Source organism: Sebastes umbrosus, chromosome 16, assembly GCF_015220745.1.
Source record: "Sebastes umbrosus isolate fSebUmb1 chromosome 16, fSebUmb1.pri, whole genome shotgun sequence".
In the NCBI taxonomy this organism is placed as follows: domain Eukaryota; kingdom Metazoa; phylum Chordata; class Actinopteri; order Perciformes; family Sebastidae; genus Sebastes; species Sebastes umbrosus.
The window spans coordinates 19,342,866-19,361,583 of record NC_051284.1 but is presented as its reverse complement, the minus strand read 5'-3'; the positions used below and the strand labels follow the sequence as shown (position 1 = coordinate 19,361,583).

The window sequence follows — 18,718 nt, the reverse complement described above, 5'->3', positions numbered from 1 at the left end:
GTGTGAAATCTCTATAGGCTTTAGATTTTCCTTAAAGGTTCTGTATTCGATATCTAGAGCATTAATAAAGCAGCAAACAACTATTTGCGATGTAAAGATATAGAGGAGTAATGTCTACCTGAACAGAGAATGAAGTCACTCTCCCTCTGTGTGTGTTGTAATCACTCTGTGCTTTGTTTACATTGCCGGACCGGCCGTGCGTGCCTTTTTAGTGCATGTGAGCGTGCTCCACTGTCTAGCTCACGGCCACCGTTCTGCACTGCTCTCATACGACGGTTACAGCTGAATACGCCGTCCCGACCAATGGCATCGTCGCCGAAGCGTAACACCCTCCACCCTCCGCCTCCTCCTCAGGTTAAAACTGTTAGCTCTGTCAGCACTGTTGCCGTTGTTTGCACTGTTAGCATACCGTCGCCATGTTGAGAGCCGTCGAGAGGCAATAGAATTGCTCTGAATTTCGTGTTCAGCTCCTTTAATTACAATTCTGTATTTTTGTGTTTCAAGTCTTTAGTTCTCTATTTTGTCTAGGTTTGTCTGACTGTACTGGTGGATGATGCATGTTTGTTCATATCTTTGTAAAAAAGGGCTGCTTTAACTGTCCAATGTTGCCTTCTTGTTCTGTGCTTGTTTATGTACAATATCTTGCACCAAAGCAGCATGCTACACGATGGAGTTCTTTGAGAATGGTGAAATAAAAATCTAATTTTTTCTCATATTTTCTGAAAGACAGTTCTTAGTACAGCTTTTACCACAATGAGAATGAATGGATGAGTTGTTTAAGTGCTCTGTTAAAGAAATGAAAGACTGACCTCTAGTGGTTATAGATGGGTATCACAGGTTCTGCTTACATTTGGGGCTTGGAGCAGACTCATTCAAATCTATCAGGTAGAACACATATATACTATTGGACACTAATGTATAAAAATAGCACTTTTTATTAAAGAAATATTATTTACTTTCAGAGTTGTAAACAAATGTATCCATTATTTGACAAAAATAAATTATTCAAGTTATGATCACAGTATTGCCTCAACACCATCTCACAGGATGAGTGCCAGTACATGAGTCTTAAGGGAAACACTTCTCACCCAAATGTTTTTTTTCAAAAATGCAGCATAAAATAAATAGTATGCCTTATATATCAAGAAACCCTGTGGTATGGAGTGGTGCTCCCCTTCAACTTATTGTGCAAGAAGGTTGAATAAATATCCCGATGCTCTTCTCTCATTGAGATACAACTCCAAATGGATCAGTTACCGTACGTAGCATCGTTCATCCTCTGGTCCCAGATGAGACTGAAAACAAAGAAGTACAGTGAAAAGAAGGGCGGGGGAAGCGAAGAAAGGGAAAGTAGTGGATAAATAAAGGAATAGATTTCAGATTGTGGTTTTCCTGTAGTGTTTCTCTCCCTCGCCGCTAGCTGGTTTTCCCAGATTTTGATGTGTTCATGAAGGAGGAGTCACAGGAGTAGCGCAGAAAGCGATAGATCTCTTCGGCTCTGGATCGACTCATACAGCCTCCCTTCTGTATGGCTTCAATGGAGCTGCAAGAGGAACAAAAGAAATCGAGAGGAGAGGTTGTAGTGTGTAAACAAGAGGGGAAGAAGGTATCTTCTCTCACGATATATACAGTACACACACTTCCTTTACCTGTTTATGAGTTGTGCAATAGACCTGAAGTTCTGGCTCATGCTGAGGGCATGGACGTAGTTGACCGAGGGCAGGCCCAAGTAGAGCTGCAGGGCCTGCTGCCTGTGATGCCCTTTGACCTCCAGCGGTACGGCGATACCCTGACCTTTACGCTGCTCCAGCCGGGCCAGGCCTGCCAGCAAGCCGGCGCTCTCTTCAGCGCCATCGCTCCAGAGCAAGCGCACCCCGGTACGCACCAGTGCCGTCAAAGTGCTGTCGTAGTAACGGGTTCGCTGGAACGGACGCGACGCCTCACCTGTGACGGTGAATCATAAAGAACAGAAACATATGATGTGATCTTAAATAGTAAATCAAATTGTTGTGTAAACCACTGGTTCCCAACCTGGGGTTCTCGACCCCCGTTAGAGGTCATCAAAGCTTCACAAGGGGTCGCAAGGCCTTCTTGATTTTAAGGGGTGTAAGACAGCTTTTTAAAGGGGTCGTCAGTTTAACCAATCATAGAAAAGGGGTCGCCTAAGGAAAAATGTTGGGAACCACTGGTAAACTATCAAAACTGCAATCAAAATACACAGTACATATTCAACAAAATTAGGCTTTTGGTCATCAAATCAACCGGCTGACTGACCTGGCTTGGTTCGGTCCTTCTCCACTATCACACAAACACGCTCAAACAATCCCAGCAAGCTGTTCACCCTTTCAGCCAATCGCTTCCTGTTCTGCGCCGCGGCCAAGTCCGACTGGCTGTGCCTCTCCACCGCCGTGCGGTTGCTGACAATGAAGTAGCTGCCGTCCAGTGAGCAAACGTGGACGGTTGCTGCGTGGCGCTGACGGAGGCTGGTCATCAGCTCCACTCCACCGCTGATGCAGCGACTGTCCACCAGAATGCAAACAGGCCCTGATGGAGCGCTGGCTGATGAATCCTGTGCAGTGGACGTCTGTGGAGCTGAGGAGGCGGCAGGGAGGGCCTGGACCTGGAGGAAAACCAGAACGTTTTACTGACTTCTACTATGTATGTTTTAGTGACTGGTTTAATAACCCAGCGTCCCTTCTTTCTACGTCTTACTGTCACACACACACTGTATGACCCTATGGACAGGTGTGTATGTGTGTCATCTTTGCTCATACCTGGGGTTGTTTCATGGAGGATAACATCAACTCTGACTCTGCAAAGTCCAGTTCGTTAGAGAGCAGATGCTGATTTTCCATCCTCTGGCGACACCTGCAGGAGAAAGAAAATGATGCTCTAGTAGTTAATGAAAGTTTGCAGTGGCAATTTTAGACTCTTTTTAAGGGTGCTCAAGCACACCTACATTTCATCTCATCACCCCTAAAAAATAATTATCTAGCCCTCTGAGATCGCCAGTGGTCCAAGGCCGACATTACTGTCTTTAAGAGGTTGTAGCGGGCTCAGTCTTAACACCAGTGAAGATATTGGTATCATACGAAACTAGAAAAACCGAAGGAATCCACTGGTACCAACCATGTCATGCTAGCTTTTCAGGAAAGAGGGTAAATAACGCTCCAAAGTAATGCTAAATTTTGGCAAGGGAAAACTGGCATGGCCATTTTCACAGAGGTCCCTTGACCTCTGACCTCAGGATATGTGAATGAAAATGGCAATGGGTACTCATAGTCTCCCCTTTACAAACATGCCTACTGCATGCAGTTTTGGGCAAAAAACATGCAGTTATTTGCATGCAGTATAATATACAATGGTATAACATTTAATGAGAAAGGTTTATCTACAGGAGAATAAACATTTGAAAGCAATACAGAATGACTGAGAGCAATACTGCATTATATTCCATTATATTTTGAATTGTCACCTGGCGCCTGAATTTTGTGTTTTCCTTTAAAAAAATAAAAACATTTCCACCATAACTTCATGCAGAAAAGAAAGAAAATGGTGCATAAAAATTGAGCAGAATGCAGGAATTGAAGTGTTTGCCACTCAAAAATTCCTAAGGGAGAGGACCCCAGACCCCCTGCTTCATATGTGTCCCCCCCAAGTTGAAAGGAAGCCTACGCCCTTGACTGTTACATTCTCATTGGGGGTTGAAAAGTCTGATCCTAGAATCGTCCCTGATGTTTGTGTTTGTGTGCTACCATATGAGAATTTCTTTACCTCTCCTTTTGCTGGTCTTCACTCACTGAGCTCTTCTGTGCCTTGCTCAGCAGTGAGACCTTGGATGCTATGGTTGAAGACGAGGAGGAGGAAGAGGAGGGTTTCTGCTGCTGTTCTAGCCCGCTGGGCTCCGGCTGTACCACCTTTGGCCACAAAGGGGCAGCAACACCCCCTCCTGTTGTGACACTTCTCTTTTTACCAACTTCCTCTGTCTCCTCCTCACTAGAATCATGAATGTGTATGACACGGGCGCGCTTGGTTTTCACCCCAGCTCTCTGCTCTGGTGGAGCTCCAGCTGTAGTCTTAGTGCCGGCCCCGGCTCTGGCTTTGTGCTGGAAAACACGCCGTCTGGTGGCATACTGCCTCCGCCCCTCCACGTACGAGTCCTCGGGCATAAGTTCAATGTCTTCGGCCTCCTCTCCCTCGCTGCTCTCCACCTCCTCACTTCCCACCACAAAGCTGTCCTCTGCATATGTCTCATCCATCTCAGGCACCTGGGACCCAACGTTAGGAACATGGACTGGAGTCAATAATTAGACTAAAAGTTATCTGAAGTACTTTGTATTTGGTTTCTTTGTAAGTCAAGTTTTTATTTGCATTGAGTAAAAAAAAAAAAAGTAAATAAAATATACAGTATACCTGAGAAAATATGTCCATGTTGTGATGATTTCTGTAGGACAGTTTGAACTTTCCCTGGACATCAGGGCTTCTCACTGACTTCAGGTAAATACCTTGCATCTCGGATTCTGTTATAGAGGGGAACAAACAGGAAGTTTAAATGTTATAGCACAATTCCTTCAGCCAACTTAAACAATTCAGATTTGAAATGAAATCCACTGAAGGTACAATAAAATCACATTTCTTGGAAAAAACACGGTGTACCATTCAGTCCCTGTGACAAGTGTGTGTTGTCGACCACAAAGCCATCAAGAGAGCGGTTCTGATCATCTCCATCCTCTTCATCAGATGACACGTCTGCCCCCTCATCCGACAGCTCGGCTTCCTCAACCAGGAACTGGCGCCCTTTTCGACATGCGGGGTGCTGAGAAACAAACAATTGGAAAATGTCAAGTTTGACAGATGCTGAAGGTGTCTGCGACAGATATTAATAGACTTGACATTTTTATGGAAGGAGAAAGATGTCATTTTTTGGGCAAAAACTGGTCTGAAATATGTTATGGTTGTATTATGTGTTTTTAAAGCAGCTATATAATTTATCTTTTTAATATAACAATACATCAAATTACAATGTGATAATGTGAAAGGGGTGGAATTATCACCCAAATCTGCAGTTCCCCTCGGCTTTACGGATTAATAGTGAGTCTCAGCTCAACTTTACTGTTCTTGTTCACTCTCAATGCTCTCATAGTGCCGTTTTTGGCCGCAGCAGGCAGCTGTTTTCATTAAAACTCTTAAAACCACACTGCACACTACCTGCTCATCACCAAACGGCAGACAGACACAGTTAGTGACTAGCTGGAGAACATAGCAGACCTTTTAGCAACTAAAGATATTTCCCTCAGGTGTTGGTAGAGACCATAGACTGCATCTAAAGATGGACAACATGACAGCTCCCCCAAAAGAGAAGCCAAAACATCTTGATCGCCCCCTGGTGGCTGGCTGCAGTATATGTCATAAATCCCGCCCCCTTCATGTTAGCGGATGGGACATGGGTCAAACTAAAAAGTCACACGTCAAATACATTTTTCCCAAAGTTGGTTTCTGTAATTTTAGGTAGTTGTCATCACGCTGATGTATGTTCAAGTGCTCATTTTTCTGATAAGTTTGGTTTTAATTTAGTTATGTAGTCATGATTGACAGCTGCTCTGAGTGAAGAGGTTGCAGCCTTTTCATAACCATCACCAATCTGTGTAATAGAACATGTCAATTTGATCATAAATGTAGTTATAGAGATATTATGGTTAGTTGTTGTGTCTTTGTAGCCAAACAGCTACCGTGGTGCTAACATAGAAGCTAAGTGGCTCACTTTAGCAAGCTGTAGCTGTGCTCGGCTCGTGATTGGCTCGGGCAGGTGAGTGGGCGGGACCTCGATACCGCGGCTCCAGCCCCCCGATCACTACTGCGCAGACTCTGAGTCCAAATGACGTCAAAATCTCAAGATGGCAGGCTTCCGTATTCGGGATATTTTGGCTTCACTTTTGTACAATGGGAGGAAGTGGAGAAGTGTCGTCCATCTATATATACAGTCTATGGTAGAGACCAAAAACAGAGCTAAAGCAGAGTGAATATTGTAATATATATATATAATATATATATACATATATGGTGGCAAGAAACTGACTCTAAATGAATGATATGTTGCTCTGTAACTGCTGGATGTGTATATAAGTTTGCTACATCAACTCTAATGATGAAAACCTGAGAAATAAATGATATAATTCAGATTCAGATCACAGCAGAGCCATCTGTTGTCACACAGACCTTGGCTTTGCCTTGTTGGACTCGTTGCCTCTCAGGTAAGTGTGCTGTGATTCTGCGTGACACAGACTCATTCTGGAAATCCTCATCAGAAACAGCTTCACCCTCCATTTCATCAGACTGGGGAGCAATGAGGAGAACAGATTAGTCAAATACTGTACACCGTTAAATGCTTTATGAAGCTGCATAGCATCAAACCATTAAGGACTGGAGGAGATTATTATAATGTATGGAGTGGAAGTATTTAAATCAAATCGGCTGAGTTGAATAGGCTGAACCATGCGGCGTAATTTACCGCTAATGAAGAAAATCTTACAGTATTAAGTGCAGCAGCGCGTTTCCTCCTCACAACCAGCGGGGAGTCCACATCACTGGACATCTTTGACTAGCAGAGACAAGACGTGTTACATTTCACATACATACACGTCACTTGTAAACAGTGCAAGATATGTCACTCTCATATATATATTTATCAAGATGCTTAGACATTCCAGGTACAAATGCTTGCGAGTTGGTTACCATGACAACTGCAGCAGGTACCATGGAAATGATGGACAGAGGCAGCCTGAGCCGTCTGAATCAGATATCTCCTGTCTCGGCCTTGTTTTTGTACCACAACACAGAGGTTGAGCCGTGATTTTTACTTACTGTGTATTTATAATGTATATATAGATTATGACCATCTTTTTTTATACAACTCATTAATCTTATGAAAGGAAAAATGTATATATCAACTAGAGGTGCAACATAAATAAAATGTCATAAATGTGAATATTTTCTTCTGTGATAATAAAACTGATTATCTTTTGGACTGAAATCATCCACCATGGGCTCTGGTGACGGGCATTTCACATAATTTCCTTTAGACCAAATGATTAATCTAGAAAACAATCAGCAGATTAATAAAATAATAAAAGATCTAATATCGACAGGCCATGCTCACCACGTCCGGGGACGACAGGGGTTTGACCTTGTTCTGATGTCTTCTTTTATGAACCACGACTTCATCCTCACTGTCACTGATGCACTCCACTAAGAAAGAAGGTGAGTCACAGTTAGAAAAATGCAGAGATCTCTACAGCAGGGCGAAACAAAGTAACACAATATAAGAAAAATGTAGGAATTAATGCTGTCAATCGATTCAAATATTTAATCGCGATTAATCACGACTGTCCATGATTAATCGCACATTTCTTATCTGTTCAAAATGTACCTTAAAGGGAAATTTATCAAGTATTTAATACTCTTATCAACATGGGAGTGGGCAAATGTGCTTACTTTATACAAATATATATATTTATTATAGGAAATCAATTAACAACACAAAACAATGACAAATATTGTCCAGAAACCCTCACAGGTACTGCATTTAGCATAAAACAATATGCTCAAATCATAACATGGCAAACTGAAGCCCAGCAGGCAACAACAGCTGTCAGTGTGTCAGTGTGCTGACTTGCCCCAACTGCATGTGATTATCATGAAGTGGGCATGTCTGTAAAGGGGAGACTCGTGGGTACCCATAGAAACCATTTTCATTCACATCGCTTGAGGTCAGAGGTCAAGGGCCCCCTTTGAAAATGGCCATGGCAGTTTTTCCTCGCCAAAATTTTGTGTTAGTTTGGAGCGTTATTTAACCTCCTTCGCGATAAGCTAGTGTGACATGACTGGTACTAATGGATTCCTTAGGTTTTCTGGTTTCATGAGCCCGCTACACCCTCCGAAAGATCGATTGGCGTTAAAACGATTTTGCGTTAACGTGTTGTTATCGTGTTAACATTGACAGCCCTATTAGGAATCCTATTTTTTGAAAGGTAAACAAACCTGGAGGAGGAGGAGGAGCAGGAGGAGGAGGAGAGTTCTCCTCCAGTCGTCTCTGTTTGAAAAGGGGGACTAAAGACGGGTTACGTGGCCCGGCACAGCCAGGCATGAGCATCCGCCTCGCTCCTGGTGATGTGATTGGAGACGGGAGCGCACCACCTGTAGACACCGAAGGCGAAGCCAGAAGAGATGACGTTTCTCTCTTCCGTTGCTCTGGCAGCATTTGTGGTGTAGATACCTTGGATTCACTGGACTGTCTCTGTTTGAAAAGGGGGACTAAAGACGGGTTACGTGGCCCGGCACAGCCAGGCATGAGCATCCGCCTCGCTCCTGGTGATGTGATTGGAGACGGGAGCGCACCACCTGTAGACACCGAAGGCGAAGCCAGAAGAGAGGACCTTTCTCTCTTCCGTTGCTCTGGCAGCATTTGTGGTGTATATTCCTTGGATTCACTGGACTGTAGAGGGATTCTCGGTCTGTGGAAGCTGTTATAGGGAGTGGAGGAGCTGGAGCCGGCCGGCAAAGATGCTGTAGAATCAGCATGTTTTTTAGACTGTGGCGAGGTCAACATACACGGGGCAGAAACAGCCTCTTCTTCCGTTTCGTCAGAGTCCTCCAGTGAATAGCCGAGGTCAAAGTTCACAGAGTAGTAGTCATGAGAGCAGTCTGTTACAGGTTCACTTGGGGCTGCTGCTGTGTGTTTTGTCTCTACAATGGTCGGGTTATTCAGCTTGGAATGCGGAGTTATGTCCTTTGTGCGTGCTAAGTCATCTGTGTGCGCTGTGTTTAATGTATATGCGCTTCCAGCTGTGCGTGTAGTGCTATGTGGGTTTGTTGGGGTATGCGTGTGTAAAGACATATTTTTTGTGCTATTGGCAATGTCTCCAGCACTAGGGGATGTCCTGGGCGTGACACCAGGAGTGGGGATGTCTGGGATGGACATCTGCAGGAAGGCCTCGTCATCGCCAAACAGATCCATGCTCTCGTCCATCTGAATTCTGTCATCTTGCACACCACCATGTGTTTTTGTTTCCTTGTACCTCTCCGCTTCCTCGCCAACACATTCCTCATCTGTCTCCTTGCGGTTATCTGTTATATCATGATTATAATTCACATCTTCTTCCCCAAAGACCTCATCCCAGGACGGGCTGTTTGCTGCAATACTGACGCTCTGCTGCTGCTGCTCCTGACGAGGCCCTTTAATGTCCTCTGAGTCTGTCCTCAGGGGGGCATCGTCAGCATCACTCATCATCACTTCATCGTCATCATCATCATCGTCGTCCACATCCAGCGTAAAGCTGACCTGGAACGGCTGATGAGGCCGCTGAGGAGAGGGAGGAAGTGACGGAGCAGCCATGTCGGCCTCTAAATCGACAGGCGGTGGCGGTGGAGATCGGGACAGGAGCTCCGCCACGTTGGCCAGGATGACATTCAGACTCTGATCTCTCCCTGGGAGGAGTTTAGAAAAGGAGGGAGGAGGTGCCGAATCCCATTTAGGAAGATAGAACATGGCCTGAAGTTCGACTTCTTCCTCTTCATCAATCTTTGTGATCAACTGTGAAGTTTGGTCAAAATGTATAGGCTCTGATCTTACGACATCTTCATCAATAATGACACAGTCGTCATCCATGTCAGCTTCTGGACAGTCGTTGTTTGAGGGACGAGGACAAATCGCTTCAGGTCCTGGGTGGTCTGTCATGTCATCATAAGGCGCCTCGGTATCATGCGCAACAGGAAGTCTTTGTTTTGTCACAGCGAATGGGGAAACTACAGTCTTTCCTCGTGTTTGTTCCCAATCTCCTTCTTCGTCGAAACGTTCCAGATCAGGCAACGTTGAGCGAAATAGTTTGGCTTTATTGTTTGTAGTTTTAGCGCCTGTCTTCTGTTTCTTCTGTCCTTTCTTCACGTGGCCGACAGCGTCCGCTTTGTGGAGGTACGGAAGAAGCTCCTGTTCGTAACGACACTCCCCCTGAACACAAACACACACAGAAGAGTTGTATATTCCATTTCACAGTTATAAACATATCATCAGCTGACAGGAAGTAAACATGGAGCCAAGCTGTTGCCTAGCAATGCTATTCCGTTGAAAAGGTCTATAAGAAATATCCGTCATCAGGAGAACCAAGGTCAGGGAGCTGTAATCAGCCTCGGGACTTGCTGACCCTTTTACGACACATATGACACTCAGGGCGGCCTGTTTACCATCAACTAGCCTGTCAGTTCATGCTCATACAGTAATCCAATCAGGAAGTGTCCTATGAAGAGTACGTGCAGCAACACACGTCGTAATCATCCAGCACCTGTAACCTGTGCAAGCGACGTGACCTGGAAGTGATTCATCTAGAGTAGCATCCTGCTTTTCTTTTAAGATTATGTTTGGGCTTCTTAATGCCTTTAATGATAGTGAGAGACAGTTATGAAAGGGGGGAAGAGAGAGGGGTTGACATGCAGCAAAAGGCAACAGGTCGGATTGAAACCCTGGGTCGCTGCGGTAAGGACTCAGCCTTGGTACATGGGGGGGCCCACTCTACCAGAGTGGCATCCTGCTTGGGCTGACGGGGTGCCATTGAACCTGTGACCAGCAGGACGAAGATGCTCAATGAACAGAAAGGAAAGAATAAGACGCCTGATGTAGAGTGAGAGCAAGAAAAGGAGTGTGTATGGAGAGCAAAATACAGGTTTTGCCTATATAAGGCAAGATGAGAGGAGACCCACTGTATTAAATAAAACTTCACGCTCAATAGAGCGGGAATGATTTGAATGGGAACAAATGGCACTAAGAGTTGCATAAAAGGCCGTCTTGCGGTGATGAAATTTGTCACAGCTCACTTGAAATAGTGCCTGTTTCCACCTTTATTGTTATAAAACTGTGCTTTAGTGCCTTTTGATCCAGATGGAGTCGGTAAGATCCTGCTGTGTCTTTACTGTTCTTCTCTTTTTATTAGACATACTTTCAACACAAACTTGATGTACTCCCAAGATATAAGTATCTTTAAAAAAACGCCGCTGACCCGGTGATGCCCTCATTTCATCCTCTCTTGATCATTTAACTCTCAAACAATCAAGTTGTTGACCTTCTTGATCGGCAGGTTTCTACGTAGAAACCCGGTGCCAGTATGAAGGGTGGAGCATCATCATTTGCCAACATACTTCTGTAAAAACAGCTTCTGAAAAGTTCATCTCCCACAAAAAGACACACACTGGCAATAAACCATTATACAGGCTATAAATCATATGTGTTGGCAATAACTCCAACACTGAAGTCACACGCAATGTTTACCGTGAAAAGCAAACAAAAGAATAACGAACAACACCCAAACAATTATTTCTTTACACCATGTACTACCTCCCTCCTTTAATTATCAGACAAACAGCCCTGCAGGCAAACAACCGGGTTACTATGCAGCCGTCACACTCTGTGCAGCCGGAGCATGAGACCTGTAATTATCACTTAGATAATACAAATATATATCAATGGTGTTTCCCTTTTGAAAATGAATCAACAGGAGCTGACACGGTTGTTTTAACGTAACAAACTCTGGTGGAAAATAAAACTACTTAACAGCTATATATATATATTTTGAAAAGGGAAAACTAACACATGCTACTGGAAATTATTTATTTAGCTACTTGTAACTCCACTGCTCCTCACACCGGCCTTCTGACACCATCGCAATGCAGTCGTATCATTCAAATAATTATTATCATTATTATTATATAAATTATGAAGCAGGAGACAAATCTTAATTTATTTAAAATTGTAATTTTTATAATTAATTTCATTTAAATATGTATTATTTTATTTTTATTATTGTAAATTGGATTTTAATTTGTTTATATTTTATCAGTTTTTGAGGAAAAAACACACATTATTATTATTATTATTATTATTATATGGAATGATATTTTTTACAAATAAATATATTTATTAATTATTTCAAGTCCCAATCTGTATCTTTTGACCATGTAACTTAATGGCATTCACATATAAAAATTGAAAAACTTTATAGGAAATGCCAGGTTTCTGTGGTTTTCTTAGATGATCATAATTTAAAAATATGTGCCTGTTTACATTTTACAAATACATTAATTAGTTAATTTACAACTTTAAGTCCCAATCTATATTTTTGACCATTGTAACCGTGTATTGACCAGTGTTGGGCAAAACTGTAATATTATTACTGTCCCCAGTAACAAGCAGTGTAAAGAATTACAATTTCCAAAACAGTTATTATAATACAGTTATTAATCCAAGTAACGCAGCGTTACCAGAACACAATTCGTTTTTTGTGCAAGCTAGGCTTCTGTTACGATGATATGCCTCATCATGTCGAGTTGAACTTAGTGAACTTTCAGACGAATATCGCCTCGGGCGCATGTGTGACGATGTCCTGAAAGAGAGGAAGAGACAAGTCCGGATCTACGAGACTGCAAAAGCATGCTCTGTTGAAATTATAATAATAAATGCCAAGCACAAGGTGGTAGATCTTTTAGACGCATAGACTGTGTGGCCGTCTCCAAGCGCAATTTCAATTACATTACATAAATAATGATTAATGTAACTAATTACTTTTGATACCAAGTAATAAGTAAAGGAGTAATAAGTACGTATTACACTTCCTGAGTAACATATTCACACAGGAAATTAGATCATTTTTACATGCTGATAACAGAAAATATAAAAAACTAAGAATCAGTTTGTGTAATAAAACACCTGTAAACCAGTTTTGGAGAGACAGTAGTTTCCAGCCCTGTGCTCCGATTCATTTTGATGGTGGGGCTGCCTTGTTGTTCAGAATTAATTTACCTATTGAATGATCATTTTATTGTTTTATAATAGTTATTAAGTACCTAATTAAAAGCTAAATTAATAAATGATTTATTGTAATTCAACAACAGGCCTCCTTCACAGTAGAAAAAACAGGTGTAACTAATCCAAATTAATGATGGCTGAATTCTTTCACTCTGACATGTCTTACTGGGACACTTGGATACAACAGAACCACCGTTAAGGTGACTAGTAACACATGCTTTTTCCATCGACTGTATATAAGAAGTGGACGTAGTCACCATGACATCACTCATTGGTTTGTGGACTGCCGTAGTGAAGCCTCGAGTTCAGCATTTTGGCCATCTTTTGCAACCAGAGGAATCGCCCCCTGCTGGTTTTTAGAAAGAATGCAAGTTTAAGGCACTTCAGCATTGACTTTTCAGATCCGGAGGTAGCCCACTGGCTTTTGTCACCTGTGTGACAAGCAATCAAGCAAATTGCTCTTAATGAGTAACTGAAATATTTGGTAATTACACTGTTGAAACCCCCTGCAGTAAATCCGTCCACAGGTCATCAAACTGAATGAGGAGAGGTGAGGTTTTGAATGATCAGAACAAAGGTTTTCACCACCGGCTATTCTGTATGCATGAGAGGTTTCTCCTTTCATCTTTGGTGTTTTTAATAGTTACTGTTGAACTGATTTCGACAGAAACATCTACACAGAACTTTTTTCATGGTGTCTACAGAAAGTTTTACCGACATGCTCTCATTGATGTCACTGTACCGTAGTTACTATTGTAAAATACTGTGAAAGTATTACCCTAAATCTGAGAAACAAATCCCTTTTTTTATTTTAAGGGTAATCCATTTTATACAAATCCTTAAAACTCCTGTATCCCTCAGCCGCAGCTTTGCTCATAGCTGTGTACTCTGCACGAACACCGAGGCCACAGGACGTCCTTTAAGCATCACAATTCTGATGAAAAATGGAACAGAGGCTTTTAGGTATTCAAGGATTTAGTCGCACTGGACACTGAGGGAATGAATTATCATACTCCTCCCTTGAAGATGAATTTTAATATCTCGTTTCTAGTGAATTCTGACGCCCTTTCTCGACACCCTTTCAGACAAATAATGACTATAACTGGATTCACACGGGATTGACCTTAACCCCTGACACAATTAATTAATGATCAGATTAAGGCTCTAGATCGAGAGATGCCGCAGACCGAAAATAAACTTGATGACGCGGACAGAGAGAGAGAGAGAGCTGCAGAGGCTGGAAGCATCACAGGGTATGTGCGGTTTCAGACTGAATGATGAAGGAAGCAACCAAGTGGAAACTCCTCTCTGTTTATTATCTCATTGCACGACAATGATCATGTGATGCTCATGAACACACACAAAGAATGCATCCTCCATATTAATCGGTCGGCATGACTTTTTATCCCAAACTCGCTACGGCTCAGGATGAGAGCTACTGTAGTTTCTTTGCTCTTTAGTTGGTAGATGCTAATCAACCGACAACACAAGCTTCCCTATTTCAAATGACGCTCTTCTGCGAATGCTGCAATTGATTTGCGGATTAGAGGATTTTGGGAACAGTTACTATGATGTTGCTGCTTATAAGACAACTCAAGAATCATCTGAGTGAATCTGAGATGAAAGGATGACCAGAAGGCACGAGGAAGAGTGACGTCAGCCGGTGATACTAGTAGACGTGCAACAATGTCGAGCTGCACATGGGTCTTTATTTGTCATTTGGCAATGAGAATCTCTGGTCTCAGGTTCCTATGTATATATAAAAGGGGAAATCACACTAGTTAAAAAGCAAAATGATAATCTAAGGCATAAAATAGTGCTGTTAAAATATGGGTAAATATAAAATAGTAATGTAAATGCAAATTTGTAAATTTGTAATATGTGAATAATCCATTTCTAAACGTGAAGTCTATAATTTAGTGTAACTTTAAAAAGGTACAGTGTGTAGGATTTGGCGACATCTAGTGGTGTGGTTTCAGATTGCAACCAACTGAGTACCCCTCCGCTCACTCCTCCCTTTCCTAGACTGCGGTAACGTGAGCCGCCGAGTGTAAAACCGTGGTAATGCCGTTCACCTCGCTCAGAGGCCATCCTTACCATAATAACACTAGTTTAGGAGCAACAGAAGTCAGACAGCATGTGGCGGTACCACGGTTTTTCACTGTTGAATAAGGTTGTCTGATCGTTTTGTATTTGCTATTTGGCTAGGTGTGCTCCATCATAAATCTTCATCATATAGACCATTAAACATTCTAAATGTGTCCCAGTTTGTGTCCTGTTGCAGTGTATGTGAATATGACATAAGCTGACAGGAGGTAAACATGGACCTAAGCTGTTGCCAGGCAATGCAATGCCATTGAAACGGTCTATTCAAGTTTTCTTTTTCCCTCAGGGCATTCAGTTTAATTACTAGCAGGTAGAGCTGCCCTCCCCCAAATCCATTGCTTTCACTTCACAACAAGTAGTTTCCAGGCAACTTGATCGCTGACGACACAGAGATACCATACCAACGTCGTTATACTATTGGCTCCTCGTTAGAAGTGGGAACCAAACATCAGATATCTTTCACAGATATAAACAAAACATTCAGTTTGGACCGTCAACATTTTTTTAAATGATTAAATCAAGACAATGTTTTTTTTTTTTTTTAGGGAAAAGCCATACTTTTATTTGTCACCTTTCTAAAAGCTCTGTGAATGTATTATTTAAAAAAGTATTCCAGTTATCAATAAAACCATTAATATTTTATAACAACAATTTTTTATGTGAAATCTATGTGAAAAGTACAGAGTAACTTCAGCTGTCAAATAAATACAGTGTTGTAAAAAGTACAAATTTTGCATCTGTAATGTAGCGACAAGTACAAAGTAACAGAAAATGTAAACACAGTTAAAGGGACAGATTTGGCGACATCTAGTGGTGTTGTTGCAGATTGCAACCAATTGAGTACCCCTTCGCTCACTCCTCCCTTTCTAAGACTAGCCGAGTGTAAAACCTTGGTAACGCCGTTCACCTCGCTCAGGGGCCATCCTTACCATAATAACACTAGTTTAGGAGCAACAGAAGTCAGACGGCGTCTGGCGGTACCATGATTTTTCACTCTGCGGCTCACGTTACCGCAGTTTCACAAGCGTGTCGGAGAACTACGGTGGCCTTCAGGTAACGTAAAAACGTTAAAGTCTCTCTCCAGAGCCAGTGTTTGGTTTGTCCGTTCTGGGCTACTGTAGAAACACGGCGGAGCAATACATTAGACTCCATGAAGAGGATCCGCTCCCCATGTAGATATGAAGGGCTCATCCTAAGCTAACGAAAACACAATAATTTCTTGATTTCAGGTGATTATACACTAATGAAAACATAGCTATGAATACTATATTTAATTTCTGCCCCGAAATGTTACACACTGTTCCTTTAATTCTCTTTAAACTGTTTTCTGTTTTTCTTCTTTTATCTTTATTTTGCTTTATTTTTTGATCTCCCGCTCTCTCCTCCTCAGCCCAGTACGCTCGCTATACATGTAGGTCATCGCTGCCTAACCTACTTCCAGCTTCCTGGCTTTATGTAACATTTCAGAGAAGCGTTATATAATCACAGGAGAGGAGGCCGGTCTGCCTCGTGTCTCTTCATCACACAGAGAAAGAGGCAGCGCGGGGAAAAACACAGCATGGTTTTCAACTCACCCAGACAGAAAATTGCCTCAAATTAGGCTTCTGGAGTGCAAGTCTTTTAAGGGGGTTGGAGGATATGTGTGGACAAGGTTTATAAGAAAAAATAAAGTTTGGACTTTCATTTAGGTGCTTTATTTTTTTTGTTCTTCCTCTGATGTTTCTGGAAGCAAAAGGTCACAAGGCCTCTCTGCAAATTCAGGCCAAGTGAGTAAACTGTGGCTACGGTTATCCCTCACAGAGTAAAGATGAGTGTAGAAGATAGCTGGAGGAGAAGCTGCTTTGTGTGCTAATAGGAGCATGTCTGTTTGATGTCTACTATAAGGGACTTACACTACACCATTATAAAAGTATCATTGACAATACAGTACAACCTCTATCTGACACACAGAAGACACACCGTAATCTTCTAAATTCGTCATCATTAAATGGAGAGGACGCTGCAGGGGTGGACAAATATGCTTTGTGGAGTTAAAAACAGTTTGAACTACGTATTTGTGGGTTGAGAAAAAACTGAAATATACAAAAAAACAAAAACAGACTTGTTTATTTCATCAATAAAAGAATTACTGTCTTTTTCTGGAAATCTGTTTCTGAAGTATAAACTAATTACATCTTTCAAAGAGGTTTTGTTTTCTGTTCCATTTGTACCAAAGACACTGAAAACAGATTTTAATTCAATTTAATGGAAAATTATTTTTTTTTCAAGATTTTGGCTCATGCTACAGCTCTTAGTTAAATCAAGAAAAAAATACTGACACCGGTATCCAATGATTTATGCATAACTTGACGCAGATCTAGATTAAACATTTCTAAACATTTACTACAATTAAAATTGTTGGCATGTGACTAATTACACAGCCTCATGTACTGTACTTAAAGGAACAGTGTGTAACATTTCAGGGGATCTATTAGCAGAAATTAAATATAACATTCATAATTATTTTTTCATTAGTGTGTAATCACCTGAAACTAAGAAATTATTGTGTTTTCGTTAGCTTAGAATGAGCCCTTCATATCTACATAGGGAGTGGGTCCTCTTCATGGAGTCTAATGTATTGCTCCGCCATGTTTCTACAGTAGCCCAGAACGGACAAACCAAACACTGGCTCCAGAGAGAGACTTTCACGTTTTTACGTCACCTCAAGGCTACCGTAGTTCCCCGACACGCTTCACGCTTCACGTGAAACTGCGGTAACGTGAGCCGCAGAGTTCATAACCGTGGTACCACCAGCCGCCATCTGACTTCCGGTTCTTCTAAAGTAGTGTTATTATGGTAAGGATGGCCTCCGAGCGAGGTGAAAGGCATTACCACGGTTTTACACTCGGCGGCTCACGTTACCGCAGTCTTAGAAAGGGAGGAGTGAGCAGAAGGGTATTCAGTTGGTTGCAATTGGCAACCACACCACTAGATGTCGCCAAATCCTACACACTGTCCCTTTAACTGTGTTTAAATCTGCAAAATATTTGACTTTTTACGACACTGAATTTATTTGACAGCTGTTACTCTGTACTTTTCACATAGATTTCACATAAAAAATTTAAATCGTACAGGTCTTATTGAGAACAGGAATATATATATTTTTAATAATACATTCACAGAGCTTTTAGAACTAGGTGACAGATAAAAGTATGTTTTTTCCTAAAAAAAACCAAAAAACATAATGATTGTGAATTAATCATTTTAAAAAATGTTGACGGGTCCAAACTGAATGTTTTGTTTATATCTGTGAAAGATATCTGATGTTTGGTTCCCACTTCTAACGAGGAGCCAATAGTATAACAACGTTGGTATGGTATCTCTGTGTCGTCAGCGATCAAGTTGCCTGGCAACTACTTGTTGTGAAGTGAAAGCAATGGATTTGGGGGAGGGCAGCTCTACCTGCTAGTAATTAAACTGAATGCCCTGAGGGAAAAAAAAAACTTGAATAGACCGTTTCAATGGCGTTGCGTTGCCTGGCAACAGCTTGGGTCCATGTTTACCTCCTGTCAGCTTATGTCATATTCACATACACTGCAACAGGACATAAACTGGGACACATTTAGAATGTTTAATGGTCTATATGATGAAGATTTATGATGGAGCACACCTAGCCAAATAGCAAATACAAAGCAATCAGACCCCCTTATACAACAGTGTGTACAAATAACTGCAGAGGGACAATAACATGCACGGTATCCCTCTGGCGTAAAACAAACAGGGCCA

The 18,718-nt window shown here is 41.9% G+C and overlaps 1 protein-coding gene across 2 annotated transcripts in view; it reads right to left on the bottom strand.

Moving 5' to 3' along the window:
* Nucleotides 1-917: 917 nt before the first annotated feature.
* The window catches only part of fancm (FA complementation group M), a 54,215-nt gene continuing 36,414 nt past the window's right edge, over nucleotides 918-18,718 (bottom strand). The window contains exons 14-24 of one of the 2 annotated variants that reach the window (XM_037747492.1): nucleotides 8,038-10,003; nucleotides 7,157-7,245; nucleotides 6,530-6,598; nucleotides 6,217-6,333; nucleotides 4,657-4,816; nucleotides 4,414-4,520; nucleotides 3,775-4,268; nucleotides 2,775-2,868; nucleotides 2,275-2,620; nucleotides 1,650-1,944; nucleotides 918-1,543 (exon numbers count right to left, since the gene is read on the bottom strand). In XM_037747492.1, the coding sequence (XP_037603420.1) occupies nucleotides 1,417-1,543; nucleotides 1,650-1,944; nucleotides 2,275-2,620; nucleotides 2,775-2,868; nucleotides 3,775-4,268; nucleotides 4,414-4,520; nucleotides 4,657-4,816; nucleotides 6,217-6,333; nucleotides 6,530-6,598; nucleotides 7,157-7,245; nucleotides 8,038-10,003 (3,864 nt within the window). In that variant the 3' untranslated portion in view covers nucleotides 918-1,416. Of the gene's footprint in view, nucleotides 1,544-1,649; nucleotides 1,945-2,274; nucleotides 2,621-2,774; nucleotides 2,869-3,774; nucleotides 4,269-4,413; nucleotides 4,521-4,656; nucleotides 4,817-6,216; nucleotides 6,334-6,529; nucleotides 6,599-7,156; nucleotides 7,246-8,037; nucleotides 10,004-12,292; nucleotides 12,426-18,718 lie in introns of those variants that run through there. The other variant, XM_037747493.1, reaches the window with a different exon arrangement.